This window comes from Halictus rubicundus, chromosome 5, assembly GCF_050948215.1.
Source record: "Halictus rubicundus isolate RS-2024b chromosome 5, iyHalRubi1_principal, whole genome shotgun sequence".
NCBI lineage: Eukaryota > Metazoa > Arthropoda > Insecta > Hymenoptera > Halictidae > Halictus > Halictus rubicundus.
In genome coordinates this window covers 13774231-13795961 of record NC_135153.1, presented here as the reverse complement: position 1 = coordinate 13795961, position 21731 = coordinate 13774231, and the positions used below count along the sequence as shown (strand labels likewise).

At 40.1% G+C, this 21731-nt stretch overlaps 2 protein-coding genes across 3 annotated transcripts; both read left to right on the top strand.

The window, feature by feature from the left end:
- The first annotated feature begins 2557 nt into the window (after positions 1-2557).
- On the top strand, positions 2558-8492 carry LOC143354422 (phenoloxidase-activating factor 2-like). Its single transcript, XM_076788493.1, has 6 exons — positions 2558-2649; positions 4784-5176; positions 5819-6127; positions 6375-6643; positions 7024-7187; positions 7886-8492. Exons 2-6 carry the CDS (start codon positions 4794-4796, stop codon positions 8081-8083), a joined length of 1323 nt encoding a protein of 440 aa, XP_076644608.1. The 5' UTR covers positions 2558-2649; positions 4784-4793; the 3' UTR covers positions 8084-8492.
- Positions 8493-9622: 1130 nt separating this feature from the next.
- LOC143354423 (phenoloxidase-activating factor 2) lies at positions 9623-17366 on the top strand. Of its 2 annotated transcripts, none has more exons than XM_076788498.1 (6): positions 9623-9760; positions 13786-14118; positions 15041-15349; positions 15596-15864; positions 16245-16408; positions 17094-17366. In XM_076788498.1, exons 2-6 carry the CDS (start codon positions 13796-13798, stop codon positions 17289-17291), a joined length of 1263 nt encoding a protein of 420 aa, XP_076644613.1. In that variant the 5' UTR covers positions 9623-9760; positions 13786-13795; the 3' UTR covers positions 17292-17366. The 2 variants fall into 2 exon arrangements, with proteins under 2 accessions (XP_076644613.1, XP_076644612.1); XM_076788497.1 differs by having other exon boundaries at positions 13786-14157.
- The last annotated feature ends 4365 nt before the right edge of the window (positions 17367-21731 follow it).

Here is a 21731-nt window from a genome sequence, read left to right as displayed (position 1 = left end):
ACATTATTTTCCGCAAATGTTTCAACTTTACGTAATAGTTTCAAGCGGTTACTATCGTTCCGAGCGTACGGCTATCGATTGCAATTTTAATTCACGAGAAACGATCACGGGCGCAGTGCCGTAGCTAGTATGTGATCATTAATTACTCGCGCAGCGTAACGCACGCGTGCCACGACAGTGCTGCCAGCACGTCGCGGCGAATTATCAGCAAATCATTTTCGATTAATTCAGATTGGAATTACGTAAGTCAGACTACGATTCCGATTAATATAGATTGGCGCGAACAACCTTGTCAGGTTCCGCCGGACACAGTCGGGAGCATAATCGATGGCAAGTCAGAATAAATTTTTATAAACGAAAACCTAAAGGATGAGTTTTATAGATTCATGTCGATCGGTTTATGAGTTTTAAACGACTAAAAATGGCGGTGATCTTGGAAGACTTTAATTTTCACAATTTAAAATTCACCGTACGAAAGTAATTCTGATTTAAATGTGCCATCAATTGTGAGTCTGACTGTATGTACTGGATAGAAGCGATTGTATTGTTTAAGTCGACGTTAGGCTCGCGTTTCTTCCAGGATCGTTCATTTTAGGGTCAAGCAGCTTGTAAAAGTGCTCCGACACGAATCAACAGGATTGGACCGCACACCGAGCCACGCGCAGGGCCTCTCGAAAGGTTTGGTCATTGTCAACCTCCTCGCCAGGGTCGATGATGAGGGCCACTTCCGACGTCATCGAGAGATTCACTCGTACCCCTGTGAAAAGTCCCTTCGAGCCTTGGCGTCATAAATAAAGGCCCGGGCTCTGATGGCCCTAGTCTGAACATTCTTGTGACAAATCCTTAGCGTCCAATGTCTCGTTAATTATTTTTTGTTTTCCTTGGAAATGACAAACTGATTGGGACATTGGAAAGTCCGAAACTGCTTTAGTCAATACGAAGAGTGTACCATCGTAATTTATGCGTAGATAGAGGATTTTGGTCATTAACATTTTATGCATCGACAAAAATGTACAGTTGTATTTTGCGATAGTAAAAACATTGAGAATGTAAAAATACTGCTATATTATTTTTAATCTGTTAAACATATTAACCCATTAACGCTCACTTTTTCCTGGTCACTATCACCGGAGCGCATGCAGGGTAAAAAAAACCATTCAATATTTATATGGTATATAGGATACATTGTACCGAGTACGAAAGCATTAGTAAACATAGGTCGAAAGGTCAACCGTTTCTGAGATATAAACATTTTTTATTACTAACTTCATGATTCATTTACTACCGGCCCTGTAACCAACCGGAAACAGTTGACCTTTCGACCTATGGTTACTGAAGCTTTTTTACTCAGTACAATTTATCCTATATACCAGATAAAAATTGAATGGTTTCTTTTTAACACCCTGTATATACGCTCAATTTATTTTTTCTTATATTGCTGAAATATGAAGCTTGTTTACTTGTAGTCATTTTTGTACTTAAACATAATAAAAAAAAAGGTTGGTGATGAAGGCCTTCCTTTCATATTTCCTTATGATGCAAATGGGTTAAGAAAGAAAATAAGTTTATAGTTTACTCCGGTTTGTTGATATTATTGCAGATAACTTTTATCTTGCGTAAAGTTTCCCAGTCTATTTATGAACGTAGAAAGTGGAGATAGAAGATCTTAGCAGCAGTTTAGAATATTTCCTAGTTGACGTTATTGTTGCTTCGAAAATTCCATAGCCGAGCGTGCATGGGGAATACCGACTTTTTGCGCGTCAGTAGACGCGAAGCTGTCCAATCTGAAAGCTGAAAGACGTCTTTTAGACGTCTCGTCAGCTCGATTCGCGATGGGGACGTGCTTTTTAAAGGCGCGATTTGTTAGACGCCTATAAAACGTCTTGGAGACGCCTTCAGTTAGCTAAATGAAAATGAAAAATCAATTTCAATTATTTTAAGTTTATTTAGGACACCAGTCAACTTTACTTACTACATCTTCAAATTCTTCGCATCTATTTAAGATTTGTTCAAACAATGTCATATCGTCTGCTGTGCTTTTTACTTTGACACTCCATGTAATTGCTGAAGTACATCCGTTGACAGAACCCTTATCATGTGGTTCCTCCATGCAAGGGGGTGCCTTCAGGGGTGCCTTCAGGGGTGCAGCAGGTATTTTCAGCTTGCTCTCCTATCGATTGTTTGTTCGATATTATATTTTTTGAAAGTGGACTTATTTCTCTCGAAAGTATTTTCCTTAACGCACCAATATTATACTGCCCACTATAATTTATTTCGTTCTCTTTCCTTCTTTGCAGGGACTTCTCGTTCATGGAACGTGAATGAGTGACTGAAAACAAAATATATTTCTATTAAAAAGATGTACTGGTTACAGAAAGAGAACGATGTATAACTATGAATGTAGTATATAATTTTTTATAGAGTACTACCTTTTGTATTTGCATATCCACCGACGCGGCGCATCGTCGCGATATGCACGATGAGGAATCAAGAAATCGAGAATCTGATGGTGGGGGGCGAGTGATATAAATCGACAGCACTCGGCTGCTGTGTGTGTAAGCGAACAAATTGCGGATCCCCTGTCCAGCAAGTCCAAATCGCGCGGTACTACTTGAAGGGGCAACTCGTTCTACGCTGACTGTGATTTCGGTGAGTTTCTCCGCTCGATGATCAATCGATAGTGAATCGATAACGCCGCGACGCACAGTGCGGACAAACGGCCTGTTTTTCGGCACTTCTCGTAGTTTGGTTATTAATGAATACAGGGTGTCCCACATAAATGGGAACACCTAAATATCTTTCGTATTTACAGTCCTATCAGAAAACTTCAGAGGACAAAGTGACACTATTGCAGGGGGCAATATAATGATGAAGAAAAAAATTGTTTATGTCGTGTTTTTTAATGAAATTTCAAGGTCACCGATGTTTTTTTTATGGAATAGTATATTTTTTTACGATAGCACGATAGACAATAAAAAACTGAATTTAGTGGATACCACCTTTTTGACCTTGAAAAGACCTTGAGCAAGAATAATCATGTTGAAGAGGATGAAATGTGGAAGTTTAAAACTTACGTGTTTCGGCAAAGATTGCGCGTCTAATTATGAGTCAGCACTAGGATCGTTGTTAGACTCGTCAGCTAAGAAGCGCAACTGTCATGCAACTAGCATGCGGGTTTGACCCCCTAATGCAAAAATGAGTAGATGAAATGGCAAACAGTAAAAACATTTAAGAAATCTAACTCTCCGACTGTTATATTATTTTCATCGACATCGCCTGCACACTGGGTGGTTCATGTTCATAACTAATTTTTTCACTGTTCTAGGATTTTAAAAGAATTTTTTTAATTCTGGTGTTGAAGTTTCCAATACAATATATAATTGTTGAACCGTCAAATGTTTGAAGCATTACTGGGAAAACCCAGGTTGCAGACGGTTACTGTTATATTATTTCCAATTGATTAAAAATATTAAGAACAGAAATAAATGTCTATGTAGCTTCTATATGTTTCGCAACTTTTATTTTGCATAGAAATCCGCAGTTTAGTTGTAATTTGCAGGAGACTCATCCTCAAATGCCAGACAGTAATGCCTGGAAGTGTACGGTATCTAACAGTCTGATCTTGAGTGACTCATTTTAAATATTCCTCAGACTCAGTACGGTGCACTGACGTCTTCGAAGTATTAATTTGTAGTAAACAAGTAATTGTCTAGAAACCGATGTTAACGGGATACGATTTCTGCCGATCTGCCGATGATTTACGATCATTCTCCTTAATATATGAGCCTGTCCCGTTCGACGATCTGAGGTCCTCCTTCTTCGAGTCACCTCCGAGTACGTTTACGAGGATAGTTATAACAGACTGTTGTTAGCCCTCAGGCACGTGTTCGGAACGATGGACAACCAGTTTGTAGCCTCGACTTGCCGGTCCGCTGGTCCTGTTGACCTGTCTGTCGGTAAAGGTCAGTTCCAAGCACTTTTCAGCGGCCGTGAACGCTGATTTCGTCGGAAGCGCGTATTATAATTCAGGATCCTTGGGGGGGGGGGCGGCGGACCCTATCGAATTATTGACTCGAACTGGGGATGTGCCCCCCCCCCCCGCACGATACATTTGAGATCGGTTCGGGTCGCAGCAAATCGGGCGGGCTCGAGCGTTTCAGGAGGGCCGTGATCCGACTCCTTCGGGCGGGTACGGAAAGAGTCGGACATCTTCGGGCGAGTGAGTTATCGCGATACCCGAGATTCACCTCTGCGTTCTTATGAAACAGATAATGCTACTATGTAATGAAATTGCATTCATAACTTATTACGTGATCTTTAATAAACTTGACATTTTTTAATTACATTAGGTATATTCGGCAAACAGGTGCGTAATCTTTATTTGTATTAAAATTTGAAATAATGGAAGTTTCACGTGAAAAATTTAAAATACAATATTTCTGGCATTCCGACGAACTTGTTCCGAATGAACTAACATACTTACATATATTTAGATACATATTTTTAAGCAGCTTTTGTCTGCTCAAGGTTCTTATAGCTTCCATCGCAGCTCGAGCACAAACGTATCCTAATCACGACAACATTTCTGGTTCATACCCGGTGGTCAATAAATTGCTAAAACTTCATATGGTTTCTTCGAAAAACTCATGTCGCTTCGCTCATTTTTCAAAGAGTTATTCCAACGTGAAGGACGATTGAGCATGTGGTTCAACCTAGGTGGTAGACATTCGGTAACTCTTCCTCGATTAGGGTCAGCAAAGTCTCATCCGGGCTTTTGTTGCAGGGCAAGTACAATGTGGAAAGCACTATTAACGCTGGCCTTGGCCATTCACTGCCTGGCTGCTCCCCAGCAGAAAGATGTAGACTATCTGAAGACTACGCTCGATGCAATCTTCGCTACTCAGCCACCTCCCCAGCAGAAAGATGTAGAATATGTGAAGACTAAGATCGATGAAATCTTCGGTACTCAGCCAGCTGAGACAGTCCCACAGGCAAAGCCAACTGGTAGCGATGCTGACACGTTGATCAACAACTATCTGAATCCACAGAGTACCACTTCCTCTACGCTCTATTTAGGCAAGCGGAACACTACCCCTAAACCCTGCGAGTGCGTACCCTACTACCTGTGCCGCAACGGGAAAATCGTCACAGATCCATCCGAGATGCTCGATATCAGGTATAATTTCGGTGATAACACTCATTCTCTGATCTGATATGAGTCCTGCGAAGAACGAAAGATCGAAATTTCGTTGTCTTCGGTGTCTGCGCCCTTTTAGATGTACTATAGAGCCCCGGAAACCGAACCGACCGATCTCGAAATCAAGAAGGTAATTAAGGAAGTTTGTTCTGTCTTGCTCAGATGGAGATAAATTATACACAAAGTGGATCGGGCAATGATTAATTGAGAAAAATAGCGATTCGACAAGTTCTCTGTTCCGGCTTTATAAAAGTTCTTACTCCTGATATCAAGAATGCGTCTAGATTCGTAAATTGTTTCGACACCTCAACGCTAATACGATTAAAGCAACAAAGACATTTCTATTTGACTCGTGTTTGCTGCAATCTCTAATTTGCATAATAATGTAATAAGCTAATAGTCTTTGGTTCTCCGTTAAAATAAGCTTCTGCTTGAGCAAACACAAGCTCACTTTTGACATATCCACGAATATTAATATGACAGTGATGACGCGATGATCGGTTCGGTTTGTTCGGCGATTTTTTGCATGAATTATGGCGATTGTACAGATGGAAAAGGGGACCCCAGGTACCCATTGTACGATCTTTTGAGCACTAAAGGGCCATCATTATCTTGTTACAGACAAGGCGGAACTTGCGACGACTTTCTGCATGTTTGCTGCAACCCTGCCGACAAGGTGGATCGAGACAAGCCCATTTTACCAGCCCCTATTGAAAGAAAGGGTTGCGGTCAACGACGCGTTACCGGTGTGGGGATAAGGATTTCCGGGGACGAAAACAGTGAGACCCAGTTCGCCGAGTTCCCGTGGATGGTAGCGGTCATGCACGATGCGACGATCGGAAATGACAGGAAGAACGTAACCGACTATTCGTGCGGAGGATCTTTGATCCATAATCAGGCTATTCTGACCGCTGCCCATTGCGTCCAAGGGTGAGCTTTCATTAAACTGATCATTAATTAGCTAATTGCTTAGTGAATCGCGTAATCAATCCAATAAGAAGATCAACTTTGATCTCAAAGAGGTAGTTTCAAAATTCGAATCAAGATTGAAGATTTGGTATTGGGTAGGCTCAAGATTCGAATGGATCAAGTCATGCTTGCCGCGAAATCGTCAAAAGCATTCGCGTTATGGGAAAATCGCAAAAAACCAAGATTCTAACATTGATCCAATTGATAGGGTAGACGCATCCACCCTCTTAGTCAGAGCAGGTGAATGGGACACGCAGACAAGGGACGAGATCTATCCTCATCAGGATCGCAGAGTGCAAAAGGTGATCATCCACGACAAGTTCTATTCTGGTGGTCTCTTCTATGATTACGCGATCTTGATCCTGAGCGAACCTTTCAAACGCGAGGAGAACGTCGATGTCGTGTGTCTTCCAGACCCTAACGTCATTTATGATGGATCTCGATGCTTTGCCACCGGTTGGGGCAAGGATAAATTCGGTAAGTTTGTCCTCTCATGAATCTATTCTCTTACAGAAATATGTCGATTTCGAGATCGAGATAAACAATTGTCTCTGGTTTTTTTTTAATCCGTTCTTATATATTCTTTATCTGTAATTCTCTTATAGACTCTTAATAATGATTAGACTGCAGATTTTAATGCAATATTGTCCAAGCCTAGAGACTGAAAATCATGACCTGAAAAATCGAAAATAATATAATATCCTGAAACCCTTCTAATGTATTTTCAATTTTGTATTTGACGTATTTATTTTTGTCAAAATTCCAAGCGGAAGAATTCACTGCCCCTAATCGAGCCTATAATTAGCCTACTCAAAGGCTACCGTTCCCCGAGTACCTAACCCTAATGATTATTCCAGGCGCAAAGGGTCAAAGACAGGTAATCCTGAAAAAGGTCGAATTACCTGTGGTGCCACACAACAAGTGTCAGAGTGATCTGCGGAACACCAGAGCAGGAAAACACTTCCAGCTACATGAAACTTTCATCTGCGCTGGTGGAGAGCTTGGAAAAGACACTTGCAAGGTACACCAACGGATTCAATAACCCACTATAGTTTATTCGTTATCTTTTCTTACATTCGTTCAGCTTTCCTGCTGGAAATCTCTTGAAATGTTTCGAAACCTTTGACTCAACCTCGACTAGAATCAAGGAGATAATTGAGCTCGTCGATGAATGTGTAACTCAATTAACAATGAGAACACAAGGGGCGAGATAGCCAGATCGATTTTCCATGAGCAGATTGGTCGTGCAAATATCAGTCGAAAGTGGGGAATCACAATTTTGCATTGGAAGCTTCGTTATAAAGAAAATCTGCTTTGAAAGTTCATAATGGAACAAATTTTATTCAAAATTAAAAATGGATATTGCTACCTTCTGTCCTCTACAATATAGAATTCGGAAAATCTACTGGATATATATTTTTGTTAGAAACGTCACTCACAGTCAAGGGTTCTTAAAGTAGAGGGTATGCTTCTCTAAACATTTGTTAAAAATCTGTTCATCAGGGTCAATTTAAGATGGACAAAGCCAAACAAATTGTGCATATGAATATTTTCTCAACTTTCTATGTCATCTTTCAATCCCTGAACGTGAATGATGAGCGAAGAATGAAATACGTGCGGAATACTTTTTCAAGAGTCCGATAATGATTCTGTTTACAGTCTAATGAGAGGTTGAGTGTACAATGTAGAGGATTAATGGATTTGTATTCGTTTGTTCAGGGCGACGGAGGCAGTCCTCTCGTGTGTCCGAGCAAGAAAGATCCGACCAGATACCAACAGGTTGGCATCGTCGCATGGGGAATCGGTTGCGGTGACAGTTCTATACCCGGTGTCTATGCTAATGTTGCTTATGCTCGCGACTGGATCGACAACCAGTTGGCTTTCCATAACCTGGACAATACTGTTTACAATCTCTAAAACTTGAGAATAGACTGACTTATTTTATTCGTCCGCTACAACGAATAAATACCGATCAAGTCGACGCTTCGCAAACCAATCGTTTATCACTGCAGTTGAGTCACTGAGACTTAATATAATCGCAGACCAATTAGAAGCCATTTATCAGACAATTATTGAGCAATTATTAACTGTGCAACTTTCTCAAAAATTAATTTTTGCGTCAACACGGTGATGCGTAAATGTTCGGATACTTTTAAAATAGAATAACTTTTTTGAGATTGTATAAATCGATTTGAGCTTTTCTGAGAAACTATGCTTTGTTAAATGACAATCGGAATGAATTTTAAGAAAACTTTCATTGGTCGGAATCGCGTAGAAGCTCTGTGTGAAAATTGTTTGATTTTAATATACAAATTATGGAACTGCATTTTCTGAGATTTCTTCATTCTTTTCTTCTTCATTCTTTTCGCAAGTACGTATGGCGGACCGCGGCGAGAAGTAAAGGTTGCCAGGCCAAATTAACTTTCGGTGAACCGTTAACGCTCATAAAAAAAAGTCGACCCGGCAAACGGTTTTTGCACGTGTGTCCAGCGAGGAGCGAAGTGTTTTACGGTTCCCCGATGTTCGAATGATTTTTACCAGACACCGTACGACAACGGTACCGTCTCATTGTGTCCCGAAAACCCTAACGTTCCTCTTCAAATGGCCACTCGAACCATCCACCACTCGAGAGTGGCTAGCACGTGCTCGACATGTCCACGCAACTCTTTACTCTTCACTTTCACGGATGTCTAAAGATTTACAGTTTTTTTTTTTCTTGTGACAAAGGGTCGACGGGATGCAGTCTCGGTGCATCGACTGCATTGCACATCTTTGCATAAGCTCCACGCAACATCTTGAGTTCTAGGCAGCTCATTATAGTGTTAGAGAAATGTTCAATATTAAAGAACATTTCCTTGATGACGTTATTGTTGTTTTGAAAGTTCCATGTCATGTTTAAGATTTGCCGACGATTTCGACGAAGTAGGGTTCACGAATTTAAAAAAGAACGTGCGTTTTAATCGTTATAAATAAAACTTATGTACAGTGACACTAGATGACTTAGAAAACATTTATGAATTAAAAGAAAGGTGTGATTTAGGTTTAGATGCAAAAATACGTCTGTGCATAAGCAAAGAACTTATCGTGCTCATTTCTATGACTGATTCAAACAGTTCAGTAAGTATGCATTTTGAAATGTCAACAAAAATAGAAAGGTGATGTACAATGCTTGAGTTTTAATTTTTCAACGAAATGGAGGATATTCGCGACGTTGTCCACAAAATATAATCGTGGGGATATAGCTGATATTTCCGGCGGTTTGTCGAATTTCCTCGTGTCATTGGGAAACGCGCTGACCAAAATTGGTCTACATAATTCCAAGAAATCGGTATTGGTCCCATGGCCGGGACACGCACGGGGAATACCACCTTTTGCGCGTCAGTATACGCGAAGCCGTCCAACCTGTTAAGGGGCACCGTCGCGGTGTATACGATGATGAATCAGGAATCTGTTGGTGGGGAGCTAGTCATATATGTCGACAGCACTCGGCTGCTGTGTGTGTGAGCGAACAAATCACGGATCCTCTGTGCGGCAAGTCGCAATCGCCCGGATCTACTTGAAGAGGCAACTCGCTTCACGCTGACTGTGATTTCGGTGAGTATCCGATTGTCTTCGGCGGTTTCTGATCAACCGATAGTGAATCGATAACGCCGCGACCCGACGTTCAAACAACTCGTTTACATCAATCGGCAGCTCGATCGTAAACGACGGTGGACACAAAAGTGAAATTTTTTAGTGTAGATCGAAAATTGTGTAGACTGCGGATCAGTGTGCAATATAAAAATTGTTTGCGTTAATTGCGAGACATAGGAGCTACTCTGGAATTTCTTCCTCTCTTCAACAATTAAAAAAAAAATTGAGAATTCGATGTACTCCAATCTTTTCATTCTTCCGACTGTTTTTCATTTCTCCCACTCATTTTCTTCAGAAATGCATAAAATTCGCAGTCTAATTATGAGTCAATAAGATCTTTGGCTTGCTACATTCTTAACTTGTCAGCTACGACGCGCAACTGTCATGCAACTAACATGCGGGTTTGATCACTTTACGACAAAAATGAGTAGATCAAATAGTAAAAACATTTAAGAAATCTAACTCTCCGTCTGCAATCTTATTTTCATCGACATCGTCTGCACACTGGGTGGTTCATGTTTACGACTAATTTTTTTTACCGTTCTAAGATTGTAAAAGAATTTTCTTCATTCTGGTGGTGAAGTTTCCGTTATAATATATAATCGTTGGACCGTCAAATGTTTGAAGCATTACTGGGAAAAAATAAATATTGCGAACATTTCGCTCCGGACATAAACGACCCAGGTTGCAGACGATTACTGTTATATTATTTCCAATTGATTAAAAATATTAGGAACAGAAACAAATGTCTATGTAGCTCCTATATGTTCCGCAACTTTTATTTTGCATAGAAATCCGCAGTTTAGTTGTAATTTGCAGGAGACTCATCCTCAAATTCCAGACAGTAATGCCTGAAAGTGTACGGTACCTAGCAACCGGATCTTGTGTGACTCGTTTTGAAATATTCCTCAGACTCAGTACGATGCACTGATATCTCCGAAGTATTAATTTGTGGTAAACAGCTAATTGTCTAGAAACCGGTGTTAACAGGATATGATTTCTGCCGATATGGCGATGTTTACGATCATTCTCGGTAGTATACGACCGCGTCCTATTCGACGATCCGAGGTCCTCCTTCTCCGAGTCACCTTCGAGTTCGTTTACAAGGATTGTCGTAACAGACTCTCAGACACGTGTTCGTGACGGTCCTCAACCAGTTTGTAACCTCGACTTGCCGGTCCGCTGCACTATCATCTGGAAGCCCGATTTTCTGATCATAAATCAATTTTTCATGATTAAGATATCGAAAAAATTTGTTTGCAACAGTGTAGGAAGCCTGCAAAGCTTCCAAATACAAATTATTATTCCTTTCCGATTATTCTGTGATGAGATATAACGATGAGATATCTGTGATGAGATATAAAATGTGGATCACCTCGACTTTTCAAATATTGCTATATGTTTCTGACTTCATAATATTATAGCTGGTGTCGAAACGAGAAATCAACGACCTAGCATACTATCACCTTTAACCTTGAAATAACGCTAAAATAATTTTGGCCACAAAAAGCGGGTTTCCAGATCATAGCGCGCTGGTCCCGTTGACTAGTTTATCAGCAAAGGTCAGTGCCAAGCACTTTTCATCGACCGTGAACGATGATTTCATCGGGAACGCTTATATAATGCAGGGTCCTCGGGAAGGGGAGCGAACACTATCGATTCGTAGCAATTTTCTTTTGCGTGTTTCCTCGCCGTTAAGCTTAATAAGATCCGCGATCGAAGTACGCTGCGGAGAGTGTCTTTCCTCCTCGAATCGCGCAATGATTCTTACCTTTTTTCTAATGATATGTCATAGACAGGAAAATCGAGCGCTCTGGACTTTGACCAAGTAACGGTACGGTTAAGCGTAAACGATCTCAGCGATGCATTGGAATGCATTCCACGGGCTTAGGAGAAAAGTGATTCAGGTGTAAATGCGTTGGAAACAATGCTTGTACACTTGCTTGTTTAACACTAGGTTTGCGGAACACTAAACCTGACTATTTTATATTACTTTGTAAAAATAACAAGAGTGTGCTGCCCAAATTTTTAGCCACCAACCATTATATATTAAAAATATGAGAATCCATCATTTTGACGGGTCCCGTAAACCTATTGTTATTCACTGATTCCTAATTCGTAATCCCTGGTTTGATACCTTATCGATTATGGGTCTAAAGAGACTAATGAACGAATGAATCTGTATCCTTATTAAGGGAAGTCACTGGACAGCACAGCAATTTTTCCTTGCTCAGCTTCATTGTTAAAATATTCTAACAAATGCAGCGTTCCTCCTTCATAAAATATTGAAGTTTAGTATATTATGTTATCCCCTACGAGTTTCAAAACATAAGTGGATAAAATTCATGTAACTGTCTTCGAGTAAACTACAAGATTGTGGGCGTCACATGTCTCTGACGTGCTAATGTCAGATATTATCACTTTATTAAGTAATTGGTGCGTAGCGAGACGAAAAGCACGAGAAACAGTTAATAGTAACAGAGAATCTACTGAAACGAGTACGGTCCTTAAAAACAATTCGAAATTAAACTACGCTATCTACACGTTGCAACTAATTACACTGTATGCATAATTTGCTTATTGAGTAAAAAATAAAAATTGGAATCAATGTTCTAGTTGCCAATGTATACTTCAAATTTTTTATACAAGAATATCTGGAAGAACAAAAGACTTGAAGAGCTCGTAACTCGAAGAACTATAAACTTGTCGAAGGGGGATACATATTTTTGAGCAGCTATCGCCTGATCGAGGCTTTTGTAGCTTTCGTCACAGCTGGAGCATAAACGTACCCTAATCACAAAAACATTTCTACTTCATACTCCCAGCATACTACTCGAACATGTCGCCGGGGACCCGGAGTGCAAACAGCTTCTTCCAGTCCGAGCCCGATCACCTTGAACCCTCGAACATATCGACGCGTGGTATCGCTTCGAAGCGCTCGGTCGCCTTGAAAACGCGAAGATTCTCTTCGCAGAAGCTGCCGGTGTTCGCAAGCGCGTAGATGCGCCTGTTAATTTCCGAGATTCTCGAGCAGTATTTATTCACGGCATTATCAACTTCCTGCGTGGCCTCCAATTAAGACGAGTTTCCTCGTTCGCTTAAATGTACGTCCTCGCTAGTCTTTAATCCACCGTGGCTCTGTACCTGTAAATTGTAAGGCGTATAAATCACAGTCGGTCATATAATTGATCGATCATATCATAGACTAGTGCGACTCAAACTTACCCACGCTGAATTTTAATCCCGGCGCATCTTGTTTCCGCGATTTTCAACGCTGATTTACTGGTTTTTCGTAATTTATCCGCGGCCAACTCTGATGTCAGATGTATTTATAGTTGAATAATATTATTCATCTCCCGATCCACGTGACGAAATCTCTGTTTTGATCGTTCATCCATTTGTATCGTTATCGCGTATATGCGCGCATTTTGCTTGGACCGCTTATTTCGAAATTGGTGCGTCCATTTTTTGATGATAAAAAAAACATACAAATTATGTGATCTCATTAAAAAAAAAAGGACTTACATCGCTTTCAAAATGAACGGTCCATATGTAGGTGTACAGAATTATTATAATTTTTAACAGTTACGTTTGATAAGAAAAGAAGTATACCACGAGAGCAAATAACGTCAGCTTCTTCTGTACTACGCGACGTTATCAGATGGAGTACAAAAAGGAGTTTTTTATACTGTCCCGACATGATTCTTTTGAACAGTTACGTTATTTTCAAAACTATTGATACAGACAGAGCATTTTGCGTGTTCAAGCAAAAATTAGCAGAAGAAACACTTAAAAAAAAATATAGAAAAAATGGAGACACCAAAAAAAAAAAAAAAAATTTACAGTATGTCCGTCACTATTGGTTTCTCAAAAAGTTATTCTGACTTGAAGGACGATTGAGCCTGTGGTTCAATCTAGGTGGTAGAAATTCGGTAACTCTTCCTCGATTAGGGGTCAGCAAAGTCTCATCCGGGCTTTTGTTGCAGGGCAACTACAATGTGGAAAGCACTATTAACGCTGGCCTTGGCCAGTCACTGCCTGGCTGCTCCCCAGCAGAATTCAGATCGTGTGGACACTCTGCTCCAGGAAATCTTCGCTACTCAGCCACCTCAGGTAGCCTCCCAGGGAAGGGCAACCGGTAGCAGTCTGGACGCGTTGATCAACAACTATCAGAATCCACAGAGTAGCACTAGCCCTACGACCTACGTAGGCACGCAAAACAGGCCTGTCTCTAAGCCAGACGACTGCGAGTGCGTGCCCTACTACCTGTGCCGCAACGGGACAATCATTAAAGATGGTTACGGAGTGATCGATATCAGGTCCAATTTCGGTGATAACACTACAACCCCTGATTCAACGTGAGTCCTCCAAAGACCACCCTACAAAATGGAAACACGCACACTATTTGGCACGTGGTGGGCATGCTGAACGATTGAGACTCGCCGATCGAAATTTCGTTGTCCTTGATGTCTGCACAGATCAGCTCGGCTCTATCGTTAGAGTTTTAGTAGAAAAATTAATCGTGCATGCGTAGAAGATTAAGCTAATAACATGAACACGTGGAGTTTTCAGGTGTCGTGCTTGTTATGTTGTGATTGCACACAACACGTGAGGCTGTCTTTGGATACAACCGCCCTTTTAGATGTATTATAGATAGAGCCCCGAAAACCGAACCGGCCGATCTCGAAATCGAGAAAATAATTGAGGAACTTTGTTTTGTCTTGGTCGGATGGAGATAAATGATACACAAAGTCGATCGGGCAATGATTAATTGAGAAAAATAGCTATTCGACAAGTTCTCTGTTCAGGCTTTATAAGAGATCTTACTCCAGACATCAAGAATGCGTCTAGATTCGTAAATTGTTTCGACACCTCAACGCTAATACGATTAAAGCAACAAAGACATTTCTATTTGACTCGTGTTTGCTGCAATCTCTAATTTGCATAATAATGTAATAAGCTAATAGTCCTTGGCTCTCCGTTAAAATAAGCTTCTGCTTGAGCAAACACAAGCTCACTTCTGACATGTCCGCGGATATTAATATGACGATGATGACGCGACGATCGGTTCGGTTTGCTCGGCGACTTTTTGCATGAAAGAGTATTGGTATCGGTTGTCGAAGTTATCTTCTCTGACGGAAAGGTTATGGCGATTTTACATATAGATATAGGGTAACCTAAGTATCCATTGTCCAATCTTTCGAGTACTAAAAAGCCATCATGATGTTGTTACCGATACAGAAGCGCCGGAGCTTGCGCCGACTACATACAGTATTGTTGCAAGCCTCCAGACAGGTTGGAACCACAAAAGCCGATTTTACCACCCCGTATTGAAAGAAAGGGTTGCGGTCAACGAAATGTTGAAGGTGTGGGCTTCAGGATTATCGGGGACAAGAACAATGAGACCCAGTTCGGCGAGTTCCCGTGGATGGTGGCGATCTTGAAGGAGGAGATCATGGGGTCGGGCAGGCAGAACATAACCGTCTATCAGTGCGGAGGATCCTTGATCCATAAACAGGCTATTCTGACCGCTGCCCATTGCGTCCAAGGGTGAGCTTTCATTGAACTGTTCACTAATTAGCTAATTGCTTGGTGACTCGCGTAATCAATCCAATAAGAAGATCAACGTTGATCTCAAAGAAGTAGGTTCAAAATTCGAATCAAGATTGAAGATTTGGTATTGGGTAAGCTCATGATTCGAATGGATCAAGCCATGCTTGCCGCGAAATCGTCAAAAGCATTCGCCTTATAGGAAAATCGCAAAAAACAAGATTCTAATATTGATCCAATTGATAGGAAAGACGCATCCACCCTCATGGTCAGAGCAGGTGAATGGGACACGCAGACAAGGGACGAAATCTATCCTCATCAGGATCGCAGAGTGCAAAAGGTGATCGTACACGACAAGTACTATCCTGGTGGTCTGTTCTTCGATTACGCGATCTTGATCCTGAGCGAACCCTTCAAACGCGAGGAGAACGTCGATGTCGTGTGTCTTCCAGACCCTAACGTCATTTATGATGGATCTCGATGCTTTGCCACCGGTTGGGGCAAGGATAAATTCGGTAAGTGCGTCTCTCATGAATCTATTCTCTTACAGAAATATGTAGATTTCGAGGCCGAGATAAACAATTGTCTCTGGTTTTTTTTAAAAATCCGTTCTTATATATTCTTTACCTCGAATTCTCCTATACAGTATTAATAATGATTAGACTGCAGATTTTAATGCAATATTGTCCAAGCCTAGAGACTGAAGTTCATGACCTGAAAAATCGAAAATAATATAATATCCTGAAATCCTTCTAATGTATTTTCAGTTTTGTTTTTGATGTATTCATTTTTGTCATAATTTCAAGCAGAAGAATTTACTTCCCCTAATCGAGCCTATAATTAGCCCACTCGAGTTTACCGTTGCCCGAGTACCTGACGATAATGATTATTCCAGGTATAGATGGTCACTACCAGGTAATCCTGAAAAAGATTGATTTACCTGTGGTGCCACACAACACGTGTCAGAGTAATCTGCAGAACACCAGATTAGGAAAATACTTCCAGCTACATGAAACTTTCATCTGCGCTGGTGGAGAGCCTGGAAAAGACACTTGCAAGGTACACCAACGGATTCAATAACCCACCATAGTTTATTCGTTATCTTTTGCTTACATTCGTTCAGCTTTTCTGCTGGAAATCTCTTGAAATGTTTCGAAACCTTTGACTCAACCTCGACTATAATCAACTAGATAATTGAGCTCGTCGATGAATGTGTAACTCAATTCACAATGAAAACACAAGAGGCGAGATAGCCAGATCGATTTTCCATGAGTAGATTGGTTGTGCAAAAATCAGTCGAAAGAGGGGAATCACAATTTGCATTTAGAGGAAATCTGCTTTGAAAGTTCGTAATGGAACAAATTTTATTCAAAATTAAAAATGGATATTGCTACCTTCTGTCCTCTACAATATAGAATTCGGAAAATCTACTGGATATATATTTTTGTTAGAAACGTCACTCACAGTCAAGGGTTCTTAAAGTAGAGGGTATGTTTCTCTAAACATTTGTTAAAAATCTGTTCATCAGGGTCAATTTAACATGGACAAAGCCAAACAAATTGTGCATATGAATATTTTCTCAACTTTCTATGTCATCTTTCAATCCCTGAACGTGAATGATGAGCGAAGAAGGAAATACGTGCGGAATACTTTTTCAAGAGTCCGATAATGATTCTGTTTACAGTCTAATGAGAGGTTGAGTGTACAATGTAGAGGTTTAATGGATTTGTATTTGTTTGTTTAGGGCGACGGAGGCAGTCCTCTCGTGTGTCCAAGCAAGAAAGATCCGACCAGATACCAACAGGCTGGCATCGTCGCATGGGGAATCGGTTGCGGTGACAGTTCTACACCCGGTGTCTATGCTAATGTTGCTTATGCTCGCGACTGGATCGACAACCAGATAGCTTACCACAACCTGGACAATACTGTTTACAATCTCTAAAACTTGAGAATAGACTGACTTGTTTTATACGTCCGCTACAACGAATAAATACCGATCAAGTCGACGCTTCGCTAACCAATCGTTTATCATTGCGCTTGAGTCACCGAGACTTAATATAATCGCAGACCAATTAGAAGCCATTTATCAGACAATTATTGAGCAATTATTAACTGTGCAACTTTCTCAAAAAATTAATTTTTACGTCAACACGGTGATGCGAAAATGATCGGATACTTTTAAAATAGAATAACTTTTTTGAGATTGTATAAATCGATCTGAGCTTTTCTGAGAAGCTATACTGTACTAAATGACGAACGGATAGAATTTTAAGAAAACTGCAATTGGTCGGAATCGCGTAGAAAATAATGAAGCTTTGTGTGAAAATTGATTGACAAAAGTTGGATTTTAATATGCAAATAATGAAACTGCATTTATTGAAATTTCCATGGACCTTGATTACACTGTTTGTATAAACGAATTAGTGTACTGTACCTAAAGGACCAATTCTATTAATCGTAAAATTGGGGCCCTAAGATCAGTCCACTTTGACGATCATTGTTCAAGCGTACTTTTTATTCGACTCCGTGAAAGCTAGTTCAACTATTGTTTCGTTGAGTACATCGCTTTGACTTTGGGACATCTGTACGGTCGCTAATCCGGTGTTAGGCTAAAAAGCACATTCAGAAAAAGGGGCTAGGAGACAAGGGACGCGTTCAGGTAGCTTTAGTACCTGCGTGACCACTTTCTTCCTCATTCTTTTCGCAAGTGCGTATAGCGGACCGCTACGAAAAGTGAAGGTTAACAGGCCAAATTAACTATCGGTGAACCGGTAACGCTCATAAAAAGAACTCGACCCGGCAAACGGTGTCTGCACGTGTGTCCAGCGACGAGCGAAGTGTTTTACGGTTCCCTGATGTCCGAATGATTTTTACCAGACTTCGAACGACAACGGTACCGTCTCATTGTGTCTCGAAAACCTTAGTGTTCCTCTTCAATTGGCCACTCGAACCATCCACCACTCGAAAGGGGCTAGCACGTGCTGGACATGTCCTCGCGACTTTTCACTCTTCACTTTCACCGATGTCTAAAGATTTACAGTTTTTTTTTTTCGTGTGACAAAGGGTCGACGAGATGCAGGTTCGGTGAATCGACTGCATTGTACATATTTGCATAAGCTCCACGCGCGTTCCAAATCGTTGTCCAAACCTACAGATGAATTATGATCTCTCATAAAAAAACATAAGAATTTGGAAGTCTACAGGAGACCTTGTTGCAAATTAGAATTTCTTTAATCTCTCTGCAAGAGTGAGCCTAACTTTTGTCGCACATTACAATTTTTGAAATACTTCTAAAAGCCTTCTAAAAGGTGTCCTTCCTAATTTATCTATTATTGTAAAATTGATAGTTATATTTCTTTTACAATTAAATAATTCCTGTGTGCAGTCTCTCTCATTTAAAGTGTTATTTTTAATTATTCAACACTGTTTGTCATTGTCAATTCCATTTCTTTAACGTCCGCGATTGCGTCATCGACGACCAAGTCGACCAAGTCGACCAAGTCGAGTGCTCAATTGAAAACAATACTCATTCGATATATTCACGGATAAAATCCACTAAAACAATGAATAAGTTGCATTTCGATCGATTCGATTTTTTATTCGTAGTGAGTCGCCTGAAATTCATTCACATCAGTCATAATAGCTGTCCACCTCACTCCTATGTTGCAAGTGTGAAGTAACGGGAGTGGTGTGGACAGCTTTTATGACTACGAGCGAACGTACCAGGACTTTAGTGTTGATAAAATGGATCATAGCAGCCGTGAGAGTTCATTTGTGATTGTTTACGAAAGACTGTAATCAGCTTAGGATTGAGAACCACTGTCGGAGGTAAAGAGCCAAAGGATCGCTGGACAGGAAACTTTAGCCATTACAGTTCTAGAGTTCGAAGAGTCAACAGACCCGTGGGTTTGTATACGTAGACTAATCTGTGCGGTGTTGACGATACGCAAAAAGCAAAGCATCGAGATGTGTAATTTAGAGAAGGGGTTTGAGAAAACCGTTTGTGACGACTAACGCTGCAAAATCTGCATAAAGCAAGCACAATTTATGCAACATTATACGACGACGTATACTACCACCATCGGAACTCGGCGGTCGTTAACGGTTACTTAAAATACTTATTGATTCAAATATAATATGGTAAGTCGCATTATCAATTTCAACTTATTTTCTAATTTTATTTTTAGTGGTACGAGTGAAAGTTCAACAGATTATAATAGTTTTAAACAGTTTATAATCTGGGGAGAGTAGGGTAACCGTGAGCACTTACCAAATTGGAATCGAAGTTCCTGTAACAGGTTGTAGGAATCAGGCGTGTTTCAGATTCATTTTGGTATTTGCTTCACGGCCATTCTGCTCTTCTGACCAGTGGAATTGTTTAAAAACCAACAGGAGTGTTTGGTGGTTTACGGGGTAGGGTCGTCCATGCTTTCGACCGACCAGATACCAATATCGATATATCGATAACCGGTGCTTGTGATTCTCGATCGCTTCCTTGCAACGCTTGAATATTTTCGCGGTGTGTCGTAGAATCGTGCAGAGTCTGTGACTTCACGCAAATACAGCGCAAACAATCAATTGCTGATGGTGTTTCGCGTCTTCTTACCGATTGTACCGAATAATAAGATCGGCGAAGATTAATGATCGAGATTCGGTTAAATTATCGTGGTACATTGAACGTACAGCATCGATTGTTTTACTTGACACGTGATACCGTTCATGAAGCTTTAAAAAGTCGAACGCTCGCGCGAATTTCTTCGGTAAAAATAACCAGTTGTTCCTGGTGTTTCGCGACTTCTTGCCTCTTGGACCGAACAATAACAACGGCGGCGATTATCGATCGAGAATCGGTGAGATTATTGTAAATAGTATTTATCTTTAACGTAGAGTGTCCATTGTTTTCGCGTGGCACGCACGATACCATTCACGTAGCTCTCAAAAGTCAACAGTCAATTTACCATTTTTGCAAGCTATTTTTATTCGTGTGACTTATGCTTTTTGGGGAATGGTTTTTTTTTTAATAGGGTAATGCGATTTTTTTGCTAGTCAATCACCGTCAGCTTTATTGAATTTGTTTACGATCTGCGGAACGTACGAGTAATTATTCTTAGAAATTTTGATTTCTCCGTTTTTACTTGATTGAATAAGCCGTTTTGATTTTTATCTTGTTTTTATGATTGCTTGGTCGACGGTTAACGTGTTAATCAATGTATCTTATACCTATTTAACGTATTACGACATATTGTGTCGGGAACAGTTTTTATGTTCACATTTATTACGTTGTATATCTGCTCTGATCAATTTTTATATGCAACAGATTAAGTTTCATTTTATAGGATTCATCGTTGATGTGTAGTTTTAGCTTTTACGATTACCATTCAGCGTTGATATCCATTGTTTTGTCACTCAGATGTTGTTTATTTTAGTGTAGATACAAATTAGCAGAAAGATTATATGGTTTATTCCTAACATATGGGAAAAATGGGGAGAACAAGGAGGAATTCTTGTACTAAAAAGACTAGTATACGTACAGAAGAGTCTTGTACAAAAGAGTCTCACTCAAAGATTAGTGCGCATACTTTGCTAGAGAAGTACAAGAACATATTGGGTTCTAGGCAGCTCGTTGTTGTGTTAGAAAAATGTTCAATATTAAAGAACATTTCGCAGTCGAATTCTTTGCAAGTTTCGTCAAAGAATTCTGTAAATAGCACACACAATGCAAATCACACAAGCAAATTAGTTCACTCAACAAATAATGTTTCTCATCAATCACCATGCGTTGAGAAAACGACAAATCATAGGTCAGTACATAATTTAAAAGTTGACCGGTCAAAGGCTTCGAAAATAAATTCTAAACAAGCTGCAGTGAATAAGATTTACTACAGTTTAGACGAGGTTTCCTTGAATACCAAAGTATCTAAAAATGTTTCGAAAACATCGAGTACACATTCAAAGAGAAACGCTTCGTCGAAACGTAAAAAACCTATTCCAAAAATTTATGAAAGTGATTCTACATCTGACTCGGAAAAAATAATGGGAGGTAAGTGTTCTATGTTCATTTTTTCACTGTTAAAATTAACATTAGTATAATTCTCTCACTTACGACAAGACTCTGAATCTTCATGCATATAGAATGTTGCATTTTACTTTCTCCGATTCGTGAAGTACTTGTGAAAATGGGAATTTGCACAAAGATTCATAGTCTATCAATGATAAACAAATGTTTTAAATCCTTATTTTCTTGTTTTGATTATATGAATAGAGGTAGATACGAAACATGAAGTCAATGCCAAACCTGAAGCATTAAAAATTGGGAAAATTTTAAAAATTTGTTTGGAGAGGATTATACTATATGATAACAATTCAAATGTGACTAATGTAG